The 18,448-nt window shown below is 43.2% G+C and overlaps 1 protein-coding gene and 1 pseudogene across 4 annotated transcripts in view; one reads left to right on the top strand and one right to left on the bottom strand.

Annotated features, from left to right (window-relative positions):
• Window positions 1–8,567: 8,567 nt before the first annotated feature.
• The window catches only part of LCMT1 (leucine carboxyl methyltransferase 1), a 65,230-nt gene continuing 55,349 nt past the window's right edge, over window positions 8,568–18,448 (bottom strand). For 3 of the 4 annotated variants that reach the window (XR_011485470.1, XR_011485472.1, XR_011485471.1), the window contains exons 8-12: window positions 14,711–14,893; window positions 13,496–13,587; window positions 11,700–11,797; window positions 9,361–9,480; window positions 8,568–8,791 (exon numbers count right to left, since the gene is read on the bottom strand). Coding sequence is in view for 1 of the 4 variants with exons in the window: in XM_070461067.1 (XP_070317168.1) it covers window positions 8,769–8,791; window positions 11,700–11,797; window positions 13,496–13,587; window positions 14,792–14,893 (315 nt within the window). In the remaining 3 variants the exon portion in view is untranslated. The remainder of the gene's footprint in view (window positions 8,792–9,360; window positions 9,481–11,699; window positions 11,798–13,495; window positions 13,588–14,710; window positions 14,894–18,448) is intronic. The other variant, XM_070461067.1, reaches the window with a different exon arrangement.
• On the top strand, window positions 11,853–12,530 carry LOC110125152 (protein CEBPZOS-like; annotated as a pseudogene).

The raw sequence follows: 18,448 nt of genomic DNA, 5'->3' as shown, positions 1-18,448 counted from the left end.
GACAGAGGAGCCTGGCAGGCTACAGTCTACAGGGTTGCAAAGAGTTGGACAACTTAGTAACTAAACAATAATCCTAACCCTAAGTAATTTTTGCTCCAGTGGGGGCGATATCACCTCCTTTGAGAATGGATGCCTTAAAAGTACACTGTGAGTACCCTGGGACATCTCCATGACTTCCCGGGGGAAACATTTGCTCTGGACAGCACATGGCCAGTCTCTTCTAAATGGTCCCATGCTTATAGTCAGGTACTTTCTTCTTTCTCTCTTTCACCACCCCGCCCCCCAACCCCCGCCTCCAGAGCCCACTCACCTGGCACATCCTCAGATGTCAGCTTACACATCACTCTCTCCCCGGAGCACCCTCCCGGACTTGCCACAGGATACTGAAATAGCCAAGATTTTTTTGTTGGTGGGCAGGCGGGGGGCACTGATGGCTGGTGCTCTGAGTGCAGAGAGCATGGCTGCCATATCCATCATGAGATCTTAAGACATGGCACACAGCTTGACACAGAACAAGCATTCGTGAAGTGAGAAATGTAGTGTTTCCTGTAAACAAAGGATGTCCCAGCAGCAATTGCAGCCACCATGGATGCTGAGCTGTGAGCCCTGAGGGAACTCGGGAAGGAGAAAACATCTGATATCGAGCAGCCATCAGACTGCAGCCACTTCTTGGAGCTTTCTCAGAGCTATCTGAAATATTGTCTCCCAGGGTGCAGTGTTCATTTTTCCCCAAATAAAACTCGCAACTCTTATGCTTGCAAATTTTTTTTTAACAGCAGGAAACATTCAACTAATACTTTGCCTAATCCTCCCAATCTGCACCCCCGCCTGTATGAGTTAGCTATGGCAGGGTAACAAACTATCCCCAGACATAGTGGCTTAAGACAAGATCCAGGCACTTAGCTCGCTCACGATTCTGCAAGATGGCTGGGCAGTTCAGGTCAGGGCGCCCTTGTACTTCTGTGGTTGGCTAGTGAGCTGCCTGGGGCCTGGGTCTGGGGAGCACCTCATCCAGACAGCTCATTTCAGCTCCACATGATCTTCTCATCCAACAGACCCACCCCAAGGAACCACACGGTTCCCAAGAACAGTGGGAGAAGGTGAACCCCAATGCACGAGCAACCTGTCAAGTTGCTCATGTTTTCTTTTTCTTCTGGCCATGCCATGTGACACTTGGGATCTTTATTTCCCCACCAAGGATCGAACCTGTGCCCCTAGCATTGGGAGCACAGAGTCTTAACCCCTGGACCACCAGGGTATTTCCCATTCACCTTTTCTTATCAAGCTATTGGCCAAAGCAAATCATGTGGCCACTCCTGATGCAAAGAGTGGAGACAGAGATTCTAGAAGTCTTTAGGGCCATTCTTTACAGTCTACTGTGCTTCACCAGCGTCAGCATGAAAGCTGCCTTTGTGACTCCTTTTCCAATGGTTTTACTGTAATGTTCCATTTAGAATCATTTCACCAAGGCCGTGCTCCCTGGTTCCCACTCCTCAAGAACCACCCCATCTCTCCCTTCCAAAATAGGTCCCCTCTCCTTATATCTCTGAATTATCTTTCTTCTGCTGTCTGGAAAACATGATCCACCCTAGGGTTTCAGACCCCAGCACTCAAACTCACCCACAGTTGGGACACAACGGGTGGGTAAAACCAGAACAATGAGCCCTCCCTGAGTTCGCAAAGCTGTCCCTGGTCATTTAATTACTCACTTATCACTGAGTTCAGCAAGTTCTATTGGCAGACAGTGCACGATTTCCCCAGCACTGGGCTTAGCAAGCTCTTGGATTTTGTTCCCCGACTCCCTGCCTTTCCTGCCAGAGGTTCAATGGGTCTGGCCTTAAGAGGTACCCCCATGCAAACAGCACCTGCAATACTGCAAGAGTTATTGCCATCGGACTCATTGCTTTTCTCTTGTGCCGATCTTCAGATTGACAAGGTGTGAAACAACATGTTATGAACCACAATCATAACCTACTGGGGTGTCCATCATTGGTGATAGGTCCTGAGGCCCCAACATTTGAATCTCAAATATTTTCAGAGAGGTTAAAAATCAAATGTGCCATAAAAGTATGATTGCATCATTGTGCAAAGACATGATGACAATCTTGAGTCACTTGAGTCACATGAGCAGTGCAATTATTGTTTTATTTGTTCACTTGCTCTACTGTTTCTTAGTGCCTCATACAGAGAATGTGCTTGATAAATACTTGTGGAATGAGTAAAAATGAAGACAAGTTCACACAAGGGCCATAAAGGCAGAAACACAGGATGCTGAGTTACAGCCCCAGGGGATGTTTACACAGGGTCATGGGGAGGTGATGTTTAATCTCAGCTTTAAGGGCGAAGGCTGAGTCAGGAAAAGGAGTAGCAGGTGCAAAGGCCAGCAGAGACAAAGGGTCATGATGTGAGTTCTTGAGTGTTATGATCCCTACTCATCTTGTGTGAAACTTATAGGATTTAAGCTATGTTAAGTAGTTCAAAAGGGAGTCACGGGGCTTCCCTGGTGGTCCAGTGGTTAAGAATCTGCCTGCAAATGCAGAGGGATATGGGTTCAGTCCCTGGTCTGGGAAGATTCCACATACCATGGAATAACTAAGCCCATGTGCCACAACCACTGAAACCAGAGCGCCCTAGAGCCTGTGTTCTGCAATGAGAAGCCTGGATCACAGTGAAGAGGAGCCCTGCTCTCCACAACTAGGGGAAGCCCCCGTGCAGCAACAAAGACCCAGAGCATCCATATATAAAACTTCTCATTGTCTTGCTTAAAAAATGGAGTCACAGTGGCCAATGTGAACATCCACATTAGTTGTTTTGAAACGTCTGCAATAGGTGTGTGAAGAGTCCTAGAGGGATAGACTAAGAGTGTTGCCTTAGAATTGTGACGGGCAGTGTACCTCACTGGGACAGAGGACCAAGACCTCCTCCCCTGGGGGAACTTGACTCCTCTGAAAGAGACCACTGAGCTGAGTGATTTGCAGCCGCTTTGCTGGAGGACCCGACTCTGCTCTGGGAGCCTTTCCAGATGGAAGCTGCCCAACTCCCTGTTGGAGCAGAAGGTGACCTCCCACCCACACCTACTGTGACTTGTTGCCGGTTGGGAGACAGCTGAGATGCCTCCTTTGAGGACTTCTTGGAGTGGCCTGCTACCCCCTTTCCCTACCTTACCCTGTGTTATGTGCCGTAAACCAAGTGATTCATGAACTGAATATTGGCTGTGTGGCTTACATCTCCAGCCCCTTGACTGCGGGGCCCTGTGGCAGACAGAGTTTGGTAGGTTGGCAGAGCTGGGAGGGTCGTGGTTGGGGCAGAGAGGCACAGAGGAGGTGGGGGAGCCGAGGAGGGATGCCAAGTCTTGGGTCTCATAGACCATGGGAAGGAGCTGGATTTCATACCAGAGGAAGTGGGGCTTGAAGGAGGGTTTTTAAGGAAGGGTGTGGATTGGTTCATTTGATATTGGAAGTAGCAACCTTGGAAAGAAGCTCTGCCTCTGGAGTAGCCTCACTTTCCTATGAAGACCTCCGCCCTCCACCGGGCTGGCCGTGATAAGCATTTTGATCTGGACCACTCAGTCAATTTGACCACCTGGTCTTCGTCAAAGGTTCCGACCTCCAACTTACTGTCATGGAATCTCGTATACAGTGTCCAGCTTTGAGACATTATTTTAGCACATCAGTTCTGCGGGACTTTCATTTTCCCCAGATTTTCTAGATCCTACTCTTGTATGCACTACAGCATCCCAGAGCTATGTACTTGGACTGCGCTGCTTTGCTCCAGTGTAATTTCATTTCTGTCATCAGCTTGCAACAAGGGAACCTGAAGTAGCAGCTGCAAAGCCAGGCCCCAAACATTCCCAGATTCCACTGATGATGCTCTGGAGAAGCATCCTGGGTCTCTGTGCAGGAAGATGTGTGTCTCTCTAGAGCATGTAGCTGGCTGTGGTTTTATGGAAGCAGAATCATATTTCAATCCTCTCTGAGGACTTGGGGGGAGTCAAACTTATAACCCACTTCCAAGACCTGTGTGAGACAATAAAACATGCACATCTCTGGGCCTTTACCGCCCTCCCCCCCCCCAAACTCATGTTCCAGCTGCCCAAGGGCTTTCTAGGTGGCTCAGTGGTAAAGAATCCGCCTGCCAAGGCAGATGTGGGTTCGATCCCTGGGTGGCGAAGACTCCCCTGAAGGAGACAATGACAACTCTCTCCAGTATTCTTGACTGGGAAATCCTATGGACAGAGGAGCCTGGCGGGCCACAGCCCACAGGGTTGCAAAGAATCAGACATGACTGAGTGACTGAGCACACATCTTCTCTCTCCTCTCCAGCTCCCCAAGGCATTTATTTTTGCCTTTTGTGTTAATGTAGTTTTATTAGTCACCTCAATTCCTTTTCTGGAATAAGGGGGGATATAAAATAGTAAAGCAGAATAAAATTATATATCCTGCCTATGACAGGAACTTTATTCATGACCCTCCACACTTTCCTCTCCTCCCCTTCAAAAAAGAAAAAAAACTAAAAAACTCTAGGATGAAAATATATAGTTTGATTCTGCTTTGGACTTCATAAACTTTCTGATATTATGCAAACATATTCTCTGTGCAGGAGAGCAAACACAATCAAGATGACTCCACATTAGGTGGCTGATCACCTAAAAGCTTTCGTTTCTCTTTTGCCCATCTTGCATTACAAAAGCCAGAAAGCCAGATATTTTATTTCCCAGCCCCTCTTGCGATTGGACCCAGGTTTAGAGTTGCCAGATTGAAAAAAATTATTAATATTTCTACTTATATAAAATAACAAAATAACTGGGGATACCCAGTTAAATTTGGATTTCTCACGGGACATACTTACACTGAAAAAAAAAAAATCTGTGTTTACCAAAATTCAAATTTAACTGGGCAACCTGTATCTCATTTGGCAATCTTACTCAGTTCTTATCATGAGATACAGAAGAAAGTATATTTGAGCACATCTGAGGACCACTTTACTCTGGATAAAAAGAGACTACTAAAGAAAAGACTTATCTTTCCTGCCATGAATGCAGTTGTGATGCCAGACACTCTAGCAGCTACTTTATCATTATAAGGCAACAAAAAAATTAAAGCCAACGTGCTCAGGAAGACAGAGCACAAAGAGCAAACCCAGGTCCTTGATGGTATTCTTCAACCAACAGTACTGAAAGCATTCTAGATACCCTCTGGCGGTGCTGTCTTCTGCTTTTGTTTTTTTAAATGAATTATACTTGATGTATAATGCTGTGTTAATTTCAGGTATATGGCAAAGGGATTCAGTTATAAACATATAAATACATAACTTGTAAATATTATATATTTTATATATATATATATATTTTTAAGATTCTTTCCATTTATTATATTGAACATAGTCCCCTGTGCTATATACTAATAGTAGGCCCTTGTTGTTTTCTTTATATATAGATACAGTAGTGTTTCTGCTAATCCCAAGCTATCTTATGCACCTCATTCTCCTTTGACAAGCGTAAGTTTGTTTTCTATATCTGTGAATCCATTTCTATTTTATAAGTAAGTTCATTTGTTTCATTTTTTAGATGCCACATATAAGTGATATCATACAGTGTTTGTCTTTCTCTATCTAACTTACTTAGTATGGTGATCTCTAGTTCCATCCATGTAGCTGCAAGTGGCATTATTTCATTATTTTTAAGGCTGAATAATATTTCACTATTTATATATACATTATAATTTTAAAACATTTTAGCTACCTCGAGGGACATATGGAATCTTTGTTCCCTGACCAGGGATGGAACTCATGTCCCTTGCATTGGAGGTGCAAAGCCTTAACCAGTGGACCGCCAGGGAAGCTCCTAGGACATACCTTCTTTATCCATTCATCAGTCAATGGATATTTAGGTTGCTTCCTTGTCTTGATTATTGCAAATAGTGCTGCTATGAACATTAAGGTGCATGTATTTTTTGAATTAGTTATCATCTTTTCTGGATATATGCCCAGGAGTGGGATTGCTGGATCATATGGTAACTTAGTTGCAGTGTTTTTTTTAACATTATTTCTGCTACTAAATAATCAAAAGCCTAAAATTTTTGCAGAAAAAGATCACTCTTCATTAACGGCACATAGGGCAGCCCCCAAATGGGAAATAAGCGAATGTAATAAATGTGAAAAATTTACCGGAAATAAGGAAATGAGGCATCAGGGCAGCCATGGGGGTATTTTCTATGCTATTTGGGGCAAGGGGAGAAGGGATATAGATATAACGCAGCAGTCAAAAGCACAAATTCCAGAGCCAACCTGCCTGGTTTCAGATCCAGTTCCATCATTTATTGGCAGTGAGAATATTTCAAGGAGAGAGGTGGTCGCCCATATCAGATGCTGCTGAGAAGTTGAACCAGCCATGGACCAAGAGAGAGTCCCTGGGTGTGATGGTTTCAATGTCACTGATGTCCTTCCTAAGAGCAGCTTCAGTTAAGCAGTGTGTGTGGAAAGGATTACAAGAGGTTTTAGATGAGTGGGTGGGAGAACAGGAGAGGCAGTGAATGATTGTAAACCTTAGGTGAAATCAGTTCCAAGCTCCAATTCAAAAACTAAAACCACATTTTGGAACACATGTCTTGATTGTGGGAAGTACGGGGCGGTGGGAAGAGGGCATGAAAGTTGACCCCTGGTGAGATCCTCCTAAAGTGCTGGGTCAACCATTCCCTCTTGCGGTGCTTCTCAACTTCAGTATTTCCAAATTTATCACTTTCGCCATCTCTGCTGCATTCATTTTTTAAATGAAATTTATAGGTACTTTAAGGGATATTTTATAACACAACTATCAACAGTAATGGTGTTATCCTTAGCCTAGAAGAGAAATGTAATCCATTAAAAAATGTAAGGAAAAACAGAAATATAATTGAAGCCAAGCCAAGTTTTAAAAACTTCAGCCAAATGCTACTAGTGCCACAGTTGAAGTGCTGTAACACTCTGACCTTCTCTTATGATCAAAACCAAAACTGACGCTAAGGGGGAGGTGAGGAGGAAGAGGGGTGGGTTGGGAGTTTGAGGGTGGCAGACACAAACTGTTATATATAGACTAGATAAAAAAACAAGGTTCTACTGTATAGTACAGGGAACTAGATCCAATTGTAATGAAACATAATGGAAAAGAAAATAAAAAAGAATGTATACATACATATAACTGAGTCACTTTGCTATACAACAGACATTAATACAACACTGTAAGTCAACTGTACTTCACTTAAAAAACAAGACCAAAACATTAGGAACAACACTAACATGGTAGTGCAAACACACATAAAAGTGAAACAAGTTATAAAAAAAGTACTTACCCTTACTACTGATAATGTGCTATGAACATTTTCCACTCTATTCCTTATCTTTTGAAAGTAACGGACTTGATTCCCCAAATGGATTCACCATCCATTAATGGCTAGTACATGGTTTCAAAAACAATGAATTTGTATATATGACATTACTGTTGAAGACCCATCCGTACTAGCCTGCGATCTTTTCCTTGAACGAATTCTTAAGATTTGAAAGATAATTGAAAAGCAAGTAACTTTCTCACTGGGTCATTCAACGTTATTTCACGCTGTATCACCACCGACTCCCGCCCACAAGCACGCTGGTGTGTGGTGGGATGCAGGTCACACTCTAGGGAACGCTGATCTCTGATTCTGCAACCTCGAGGGGAGGAGAGGGCCAGGGGGCTGGCTTGCTGCCATTCTGCACACGCAGGTTCAAGTTCACAGCTCACTCACATAACCAAGAATGTCATCAGGCATGGACAGGCCCTATGATTCTGAATCTCCAGGGACCCTTTAATCTGTACTAGTATCACATCTGTATGAGTTTGTTACTGCTGCTATAGCAAACGACCACAGACTCACTGCTTACAACAACACAAGTTTATTCTCTTCTTGTCCTGGGAGTAAGAAATCTGAAATTAGTTTCACTGGGCTAAAGTCCAAGTGCTGGCAAGGCTGGTTCCTTCTGGACGCTCGGAGATATTCTCGTGCCCTTTTCAGCATCCAGTGGCCACTTACGTTCAACTTTTACCCGTCCCTCATCTTCAAAGTGTATCACTCCGGTCTCTGCTTCTGGCGTCACACCACCTATTCCTCTGACTCTGCCCTCCCTCCTTCCCTTAAAAGGAAGGACTCTTGTGATTACATCCGGCCCACCTGGATGCTCCCACCTCAAGATCCTTAACTTACTCACACCTGCAAAGCCCCTTTTGCCATACAAGGTAACACTCTCAGCCGGGGGGATTGGGAAGGGACATTTTAGAGGGTCATCATTCAGCCTGCCACAGTGGCCAAGGTGAAGGAGGATTTGAGCAGGCAAGGGCAGAAATGGGAGCAGAGATGAGCTCCAGCCTCTTGTCAAGATGCCAAGTGCAGGGTCAGGTGCCACACATAAGAGCACATGGGAGTAAATCCCACAACGGATGCAAGGGCAGGAGCTGAGTCTGACTCACGGACGGCGAGCCAAGGTCAAGGTCAGGCTGAGGACAAAGAGGGGAACCACAGTACCCCCCGCCCCAGGGGAGCAAAGGATAAACAGCAGAGGACTGGCAACTGGCAACGGAGATTTATTTAAACTGCTAGCTAACAGGAACAAGAACTTGGACAACCACCCCAGTAAACGAGGCTTCTTGGAGAATGGGGGAGAGTGGCAGCCAGGGCTTCCCCACCGCTCAGGAAACTTGGAGACTCAACTCCGGAAAGGCCGCTGGCTTCAGCTCTGGCTCAGCACGAGTCTTGAACAGATCAATAAGTTATTTCCTTCAAACCTGAGGGGAGGAAACACACAGATGCTGAGAAGGGGCTGTCAGAGGCTGAGGCAGAGAAAACAGTCAGAGGCGGAAGAATGTGACCCTGGGGCCCCAGGTCCACAGGGACTGGCTCTGGGGGATGGCTGCACATTCAGTTACTGCACCCAGCCTTCCTGGTTGTGTAAGATAAGATTCCACAAGGAAACAGGAGGCTGGATGAGACAGTGTTTACAGGCGGCTTAAAAGGGATTAAGAAATGTTACAGCGGTTTATGGGCTGGCTCTCTGCAGTAAAGCCCACACGTCCGTTCTTTAAATGCTGAACTTTTTTTTTTCTGAATCAATACCTTTCATTCAGACAACTTGTTTAACGAGTTCAATCTTGAGTGTTCTGCTTTTTACCTTAAATACATTTAAAAATTACTATTGGCCCATTTTGGGTGAGAAAGAAGTCAAAGGGTTACTGACTAGTCTTCGCAATTTTGTTCACCCTTTTCTCTTTGAGTTAAATTCAGTAATAAAAAAGACTGGTGTAGGCAATTTACTTCTTCACATATCTAGTAATTTTTTTTTTAATCAAATACTGACCAGTCCATCCTAAAGGAAATCAGTCTTGAATATTCATTGGTAGAAATGATGCTGAAGCTGAAACGCCAATTCTTTAGCCACCTGATGTGAAGGACTGACTCACTGGAAAGGACCCTGATGCTGGGAGAGATTAAAGGAGGGAGGAGAGGGGGATAACAGAGGATGAGATGGTTGGATGGCATCACCGACTCAATGGACATGAGTTTGAGCAAGCTCCAGGAGTTGGTGATGGACAGGGAAGCCTGGCATGCTGTGGTCCATGGGGTCGCAAAGAGTTGGACATGACTGAGCTACTGAAGTGAACTGAACATGGTGGGTGCTAAGCTGAACAGACTGAATTCTGATATCTTCCTCTGAAGAGTGTTGAGTTTTGTTTTAGCAGGCGATTTTATTACTGGAAAATCATTCTGATTTTCCAGAGTCTTGGCTGTAGGTTTCTTTAGTATCAATCTGTTTGGATTTTGTCCTACAGCCTATTCTCTAGGAACTTGGTCTTTTAGATGCTGAACTTCAAGCAAACACATACAGTTTCTCCTCTACACATATACAAGTTAAGTACAGTAAGTCCCTTACATACGAACGAGTTCCATTCCATGAGCTTATTAGCAAGTCCAATTTGTTCATAAGTACAACAAAGTTAGCCTCCATGCCCAACTAACACAATTGGCTATATAGTACTGTACTGTAATAGGTTTATAATACTTTTCACACAAATAATACATAAAAAACAAACACACAAAATAAAGAAAACATCTGTCATCTCACAGTACAGTACCTTGAACAGTACAGTAGTACAGTACAACAGCTCGGCACACAGGGGCTGGCATTGAGTGAAGAGGCGAGAAGAGTTGCTGACGGAGGCGGGCAGGGAGGTGGGAGGCAGAAGACCCGAAGGACCGGCAGCAACAGGAGACGGAGGGAAAGCTGCCAAGTCACTCACACCTGACACTGATGGAACGCACGTCCGCATCTCTCAAAGTTCGCAACTCGAAGGTTCGTATGTAAGTAACTTACTGTACCAACACCACAAGCAGTCAGGCGCCAAGTGGGGAAAAGAAGCCCCTTACATAGAAAAGCTCAATGCATCATCACTTGACAGAATCTAGAATTAATTCTACACTGTTACAAGTCACCTATATTTTTTAAAAGTTTAAGAAAATTAAGTAAATGCAGACAGAGCTTCATGACAGAATATTTATAAAGACATGAAAATTATGCTCATGCAGAGGTTTTAATAGCAAAGGGAAATGCTTATGTTATAATATTAAGCTTAAAAAGATCCGGAATCAAGGTTACATAGAAAATTAAATCCCACTAAAAGCAAATCAACAGCCAGAAAAAGAATAGAAGGGAAAAGCTGCCAGAGGTTATCTCTGAATGATGGGCATATGGGTGATTTTTTTTTCTTTGCCATACTTTTTTTTAGAAGTTCCCAAAGTCTCTGCTCAAAATTATAGTTTCCAAAACTAGGGAAAAACAGCAGTACAAAAACACAGTAATAAATGATTTTCTAAATAAAAAATAATTTAAATGGATTTTGTGGACTGAACTGCCCAGCTGGGTAAATTTATAAACTGGTGGAAAGATAAGCCCAAGGAGGATGATTAACAACCTGGAATTTTCACACAGGAGACAGTCCTTGGCTCCCCCAAGCTCTTTGTTTTATACTCACTACCTGCCTAAGGCAGGATGTCAGACATAGCTATAGAAGTCTGAGGGCACTTGTAACAGCAAAGGCCAGAACTGGGATCTAAAACTGTCTCCACTGGGCTGGAGAGATGCCAAGGGGAAGCAGGTCGACAAGGGGCATCTGTAAAGCAGGAACTGGGTCAAGATCAGGGAAACAAGACGCTGAGACAAGGCTCCGAGCTTTGTCCCCACGGCCCGGCTCGTCCAAGCCAGGGGATTCACCTTCAATGTAAAAGAAGATAAGAGAGAGAAATTCAACCCACAGCTGCAGGGGTGTTAGACAGAAACAATGACCTGTGTGTTTTAACACCCAGTAAACCTGGTGACAAGCAGATCAAAAAGCTGAACATTGGATCCTTTCATTAAGATGATTACAAGACTCAAGGTCTCTTACCATCCAGTTGAGGAAATTCCACAAACAACCCTAAAGGGCTGTTGGTTGGTTTTCATACATGTTGTTTTATTTGAACAGTTCTCCTGGGTTTTGTGCTATAAAAACAGAGGATATAACTGCTGATTTTCTATGTTCACAGATCCATGTATATGAGCCCTAGTTTCTCCTGGGTATAAAATTCCCATTGAGCATTATGCTCTCTGGAGACAAAAAATACCCTAGAAAAATTCCAATCAATGTAAGTGAAGTCACCTACCTAGCTCACTTCCTCCTTTGGTGGCCCAGCAAAGGCAGTAATGCTGCATGAGCTGTTCAAGAAGCTCCATTTCATCCAGGAATTCAAGGGACTCTATTCTGTGGAATGAAGAGACAACAGTACAAACGTATCCAATTAAAAATGAAGGCTGCGATGCATACTGTCGGGCATGGAAAAGCGTTCAGGATAGACTATGTGAAAAGAAGCAGGCTACAGGATAGTATGTATGGCGTAGGTCCGTTTTAGCTTAATTTTATTGAAAAGAAGAAGAAGAAAAAAAAAACTCCATAAGCAAAGTCAAAAGTGACAGATGACAACTAGAAGAGAATGTTTATAATACAAGTGACAAGGAGGTAGATTTCCTTGTCATATAAAAGAGCTGTTACACTTCAGTAAGAATGAACACTTTTTAAAACTTATTTAAAAGATGGGGAAAAGACCAGGTCACTGGCAAGGAAAAAAACAATAGCTTTTCAATCTCATTTATGTGAAAAGAAACGTAAATTAAACCAGGACTGCTGCCATGTACTGTCTGCTGTCTGCACATGGTGGGGTTCTGCTCCAAGACCTTGCTTCAGATGTCATGGACTGAGCTTCGGAACCACTGGCAAAGAAGATCTTTAAAGGAGTGTTAGTAGTGGAACCTGTGGGCATTTTTGGTGTGTGTTTTTTTGTTTAAAAAGATGAACACAAGCCAAGATTTTAGGCAAACGATGAGCAAGAAATTTCCCTTCACCTTGGAAGTATATTACAAATCCATTGAACATTCTGGATGGAATGTATGGAGTCAGAAAGCAAGATCAAGAAATACGGTTGAATGGCAAAAATTAGGAGTCTGATTATCGATCAAAGTTTGCTCTATTTCATAGGATTGGGCAAGATTAAAACTCCAAAGTTGACATGGGTGGATTTTAGAATATTTAAGGTTAAATGTAAATTCTAATTAAGCTGGAGGTTTTATTCTTCAGACTAACTGAAGAAACTGATGGAGGGTTTCTTTTATTACATTATAAATGGAGTTTTCCTTACTACTCAAAATAAAGTGATTCTCCTTAAAAAAATGTTGTGCACCTGAAACTAATGTTGTCTGTCAATTATACCTCAATGTGAAAAACTACTGTCGTTAGTATATATCTACACATCAGGATAAATACCAGGCACCACTAAACAGGACAGGGTAACCCTGAACATCTTGACATGCAGAGATAAATACAAACTATTGTTAAGCTTCTGAAAGGATGGTGGTTTACAGACAAATACATGGATCAATCTACTGATTCAAAAAATACAAATCTATAGATTGATAAATATTTATATACACATAGAAAAAGAATATACTCTGATTTATTCACAGCACACAACTGCTCTATACTTCACACACTTTACTTGAAAATTGTTTTAGAACAACAAGCATGTATTTCTTTTATAATGAGGGGGAAAGTCCACTTAAAAATCCATAAGCAGACTCCCCCACCCGCCTAGGACCCCTTGGGCAATGTGACTTTCCTCCTTTTCCAAAACACAGGGATTGTGCAAGATTTCCACTGCAGAGGTGTAACTGCTTATTTTTGACTAAAATAACCTGTTTGGGCATAAACCTTATCTTGGCTAATAGCTAATGAGTTACTCTCAAGGAGCTAGCAATGTTTAATCTATGTTAGCAGCAGTTAACTTGTTTCAAAATAGGTCTAGTTGGGGGTTGGGTTGTTTTTTTTAAAAAACATTAAAAGGTATGGACAACGATGCCTTTCATTCACAATTACTTGCCATACAGCAGACTCTTGTCAATCCCGTACCTGATCACTTCGGCACGAGGCAGCTTGCTGTACAATTCCATCATGTCAATGGCTGACACAGACTCCCACCCGCTGGTCAGGAGCCGTTCTCTCTAAAACGTGGGGTGGAGAGAAAGGGAGAGGACAGGAGCTGTCACAAGACCCAGGCGCTCTTTGCACACACTGCTTCCCTCGGAGGGCTCCTCTTTCAAAAGCTCATTTTGGACCCTCTCATCTGTCTTTTCATTTTCCCCCTTTTCTCTACTCAATAGTGGGGGCATTCCAAAGTATAATATTTAAAGAAAAATAAAGGAAGAAACTCTTCTATATAAGCAACAGGTTTTTAAAGGGCCCTGGTGGTAATGACATAAGCCATGTAAAAACTAAGCCATTTAAAATGGGGTAGGGTGGGGAAGTGCCTCTTCACCAAAAAATTTCTAAACTTTGGGGTAACAATTACAGATTGCAAGAATCTAAACCAAGCACAAAGTGTGAATCATGTTTGGATCCTGATTCAAATACACCAACCATGAACAATTTTTTAGACTGATAAAACCAAGTATGAATTGGATGGGTGTCAGCTGCTATGAAGGAGCATGTCGACTTGTCAGATGTGATCATGGTATTATCAATATCCTGGGCAAAGGAAGGTTCTTACTGGTAGGAGATTCACACTGAAGTACTTACGAGGGAAATGAAACATTGTCTGGGATTTGCCTTAAATATTCCGATGTGCTCAGACAGTCATGTCCGACTCTTTGTGACCCCATGGACTGCAGCCCGCCAGGCTCCCCTGTCCATGGGATTATCCGGGAAAGAATACTGGAGTGGGTTGCCATTTCCTCCTCCAGGGGATCTTCCTGACCCAGGGATTGAACCCACATCTACTCGTGAATCCTAAACTGCCGGTAGATTCTTTACCACTGAGCCACCTTTCCAATGACACCACCAACAAAAATTTGGGGGAAGGGGTAACAATATGGCAATGACAAAATATTATTAATTATTGAAGCTGGCTGGTGGGACATAGGTGTTTGCTTTAATTATTTCCTCTACTCTTATGTTGTTTGAAAAACAGCATAATAAAAAATTAAAGTAACAGGAGACAGGAAATGTAAACTTGTATTTTCTATGTTAAGATGGTAGCACAGGGCTTGGATCTCCCCCACATGATGACCCAGTGGCCCACATGGAGCCCTGGCTGCCCGCAGGCAGGCTCTCCGGAAGGACTCTCACATTCTCCCATCTGCGGAGGGAGGAGGCCCTTTCTCGGTTGGCCAAGGGTACAAGGGGACGTCTGGGTCTCTGCCCTCTGACCTGCGACTCCAGTGACTTGCAAGTCTCCACTCCAGCCAGGTCACACTGTCGTCTACGCAGGTTCTCGATCATGATCTGCCCAAACCGGTCATCCATGTTCACCTGGGAAGGGAGAGAGGAGGCTGGGCACTGCCACAGGGTCTCTCTGGCTCTTAAAACATGCAAATTAAAATAACCACCTCCTATTTCTAAGCAGTCAAGGCTGACAATACCCAGTGCAGGTCATGGAACCCCAAGTGCAATGCTGATGAAGTAAGCCCTTGAAAGGCAACTTGGCAGAGTTCATCCATTGCAAACAGTCAGCCTGGCACCAGATAACTCCACTGCTAGGAGCCCATCTCACAGGTAGACTTGCGTGTGTATGCGAAGACGCAAGAACATTTACTGCAGCACTATGTATGACAGAAAGGATCTGGAAAGAACTTAAATACCCATTGCTTGGGGTTAAATAAATTCTGGCAGGTTTATACAATGAAATACCATATGCCCATGAAAACATAAAAAGAAGATAGACAGATATGAGATGGCCCCTAAGATAAACTCTTGAAAAGTAATTTACAGAGGAATGTGTGCAGTATGCTCCCATCTATCTTTAAGAGAAAAAAAAAAAATCTCTTCACATTTACATATGCACAGGAAAATTCTAGAATACAGCAAAGTTGCTTCCCAGGTTAGAGGCTGAGGTCTGCGATAGATGAGAAACTTTTCTTTGTTTACCCTTCAAACTAGATGACTTTTTAAAATTTGCATGTGGCATTACTTTCTGAATAAAGAAGAACGGCCAAAGAATGTTCAGACTACTACACAATTGCGCTCAGTTCACATTCTAGCAAGGTAATGCTCAATATCCTTCAAGCTAGGCTTCAACAGTACATGAACCAAGAACTTTCAGATATATTTCAAAACAGGATTTAGAAAAGGCAGAGGAACCAGAGATCAAATTGCCAACATCCGCTGGATCATCGAAAAAGCAAGAGAGTTCCAGAAAAACATCTACTTCTGCTTCACTGACTACGCTGAAGACTTTGACTGTGAGGATCACAACAAACTGTGGAAAATTCTTAAAGGGATGGGAATACCAGACCACCTTACCTACCTCTGAACAACAAAAAAAAAAGGGTTTAAAAAACATCATGTATATATGTGTGCAAAATGGCTGATGCACGTCAATGTATGGCAAAAACCACTACAATACTGTAATCAGCCTCCAGTTAAACTAAATAAATAAATAAATAACATCATGTATATATGTGTGCAAAACAACATATCATGCACATTAATGTGGTGCATACACTGGTACTTTGTCATATATAAGGTATCAAAAATTCAGCACTTTAACAATATATGGAGTGATTCCCCAATCCTCTGCAAGACAAGAACCAATGTTACTCTTTTTTGTGGGGGGATGCATAGGGCTTATATGGCAGTAATGATATGACTGCAGACTATTCATTAGGAATAGAAGCATATTTGTGAGCACAAACTCCTTCATTTTATTGCCTCGGTTTGAATCTTGGCTTGATATTTAATAGCTGTGAGCAAGATGCCTAATCCCTTGGTTCAAACCCTTACCTGTAAAACCAGGAATAGTACTAGTACCTACCTTGTGGGCTGCTGTAATGATTAAACAGGTTAATATATATGAAACTCAAAGAAAAGCGCCGGCTATATAAGTAATCAAATCCTAAGAATCTGAAATCATTATTAATGAAATAATCATCTTCCATGTTGTTTTGTCATTTAACTATTAATTAAATAACAACATAAGACATATGAGCAATTGACGAACACAAAGCTGATGATTCTGTACTTGTCAGGAAATAAATGAATTAAAAGTTGATTATTCACAAAATGAAGGTGGTGGGCAGGGTTTAACCCCATTGAGGGACAGCTGTGGTCAACATACTAAAAACTAGTACAATCTCAGCCCTGCTCCAAAGTGACAGGGTCTCTGGCCAAAATTTATTTAACCCCTTATCTCTCACGTGATGTTGAATAAAAGAACACACAAATGAAACAGTACACATCTGAAACGTGTGGACACGTGGGAAGTGAAATTCCTTCTCGCCAGGTATGGTGTCCTGAAAACAGAGACAGGTCGCCAGGATTTCTCCACGTTGATAGTACAGACTGACGAGGCCAGCAGCCACTATATTCATTCACCAGGTCAAAAGACTACGTCTGCGGCTTCCCTGGTGGTCCAGTGGTTAAGAATCCACTGTGCAGGGCAGGGGATGCCAGCTAGAACCCTCGTCCGAGAAGATCCACGTGCCTCGGGGCAACTAAGCCTGTGAGCCGCAACTACTAAAGCCCGTGTGCCCCAGAGCCCGTGCTCCAAAAGAGAAGCCACTGCAACGAGAAGTCTGAGCACAACTCGAGAGGAGTCCCCACTCTGCAACCAGAGAAAGCCCATGCGAGCGGCGAAGACCCAGTGCAGTCAAAAATACATACATAAATATTTTAAAAAAAATTTTTTTTAAAAAGACTGAACCTGAGGAATGCTTCCAATTAAAGAGAGGAAAAGAAGAAAACTCAAGCAACCAAGAACCACCTATACCAGCACCTGGGCTGGGTGGGGGGGTAGGGAAGACAGGAGACCAAGGTCCAGTCCCAGACCTGTATGTAGGTACATGACATTGGGCAAGGCGCTGCACTGCCCTTATCTGTAATAACATTTGAAAATAAAAAGCGGTTAAAAAAAAAAAAAAAAATCAATAAAGCTAAACTAAAATAAACAATAACAGCAGCTAACATGTACTGGCACTGCTCATCATCAGTCCACTGCTGTTCAACATCTCAGGAATTCCCATAATAATCCAGAGAGGCAAGTCTTCTTTTTTTAATGAATGCACTTGCCAAATTTAGTCTGGATTATTTAGACTTGAGAGGCAGGTACTCTTATCCCTGGGGCTCTGAGAGATCCAAATAATAACTGAGTTAATAACAGCTTACTGAATGCTGTCAAAGCTTGTGCACCTGTTAGCTCATTCATGAATGATGAAGTTGGGGTATCATCATCTTCATTTTTCAGATGAGGAAACAGGCACAGGCACAGAGAGGTTAAGTAACTTGTCCAGATCACAGAGTGAGGCAGTCTGTCTCCACAGCACAAACTCCCAACCACAAAGCAATTCTGCTGCAGGTCACACAGACCCAAGACGAATTATTCCAAAACACTAAAACCTAACCTTTTAGACACCAGATGAGAAGAGAACAAGGAGCCAGAGGCCAGACTCAGTGATTTTAGAAATGAGGAAAGTGAAGTGAATTCTCCAGGAATTCAGTCCTTGGAAGTCTCCAGGCCAGAACACTGGAGTGGGTAGCCATTCTCTTCTCTAGGGGATCTTCCCAACCCAGGGATTGAACCCAGGTCTCCCACACTGCAGGGGCTGTGAGCACAGTGAGCTCAGCTCAGCTCGTTCCAGCTGAGCCGCAGGAAATGTTACAGTAAAACACTGGGTTTCTAATCTCTCTTGCAAAATTGGGAGTCCAGGCAACTCTAGGCTCACTCCACATGGTAACAACTGACTGGCAGTGAAAAGCGGGCATCTCGTGAAATGGAATGTGGGTGTCCCAGTTCACCACAGGCCCCACCACTCCACACCCTATGACACCTGGCCAGCTTCTTCCATCTGCATCACTATCTGCCTCTGAAGG

The sequence above is a fragment of the Odocoileus virginianus genome, chromosome 33 (assembly GCF_023699985.2).
Source record: "Odocoileus virginianus isolate 20LAN1187 ecotype Illinois chromosome 33, Ovbor_1.2, whole genome shotgun sequence".
In the NCBI taxonomy this organism is placed as follows: Eukaryota; Metazoa; Chordata; class Mammalia; order Artiodactyla; family Cervidae; genus Odocoileus; species Odocoileus virginianus.
Note: the sequence above shows the minus strand (reverse complement) of the source record. Positions and strands in the feature narration are given on the sequence as shown.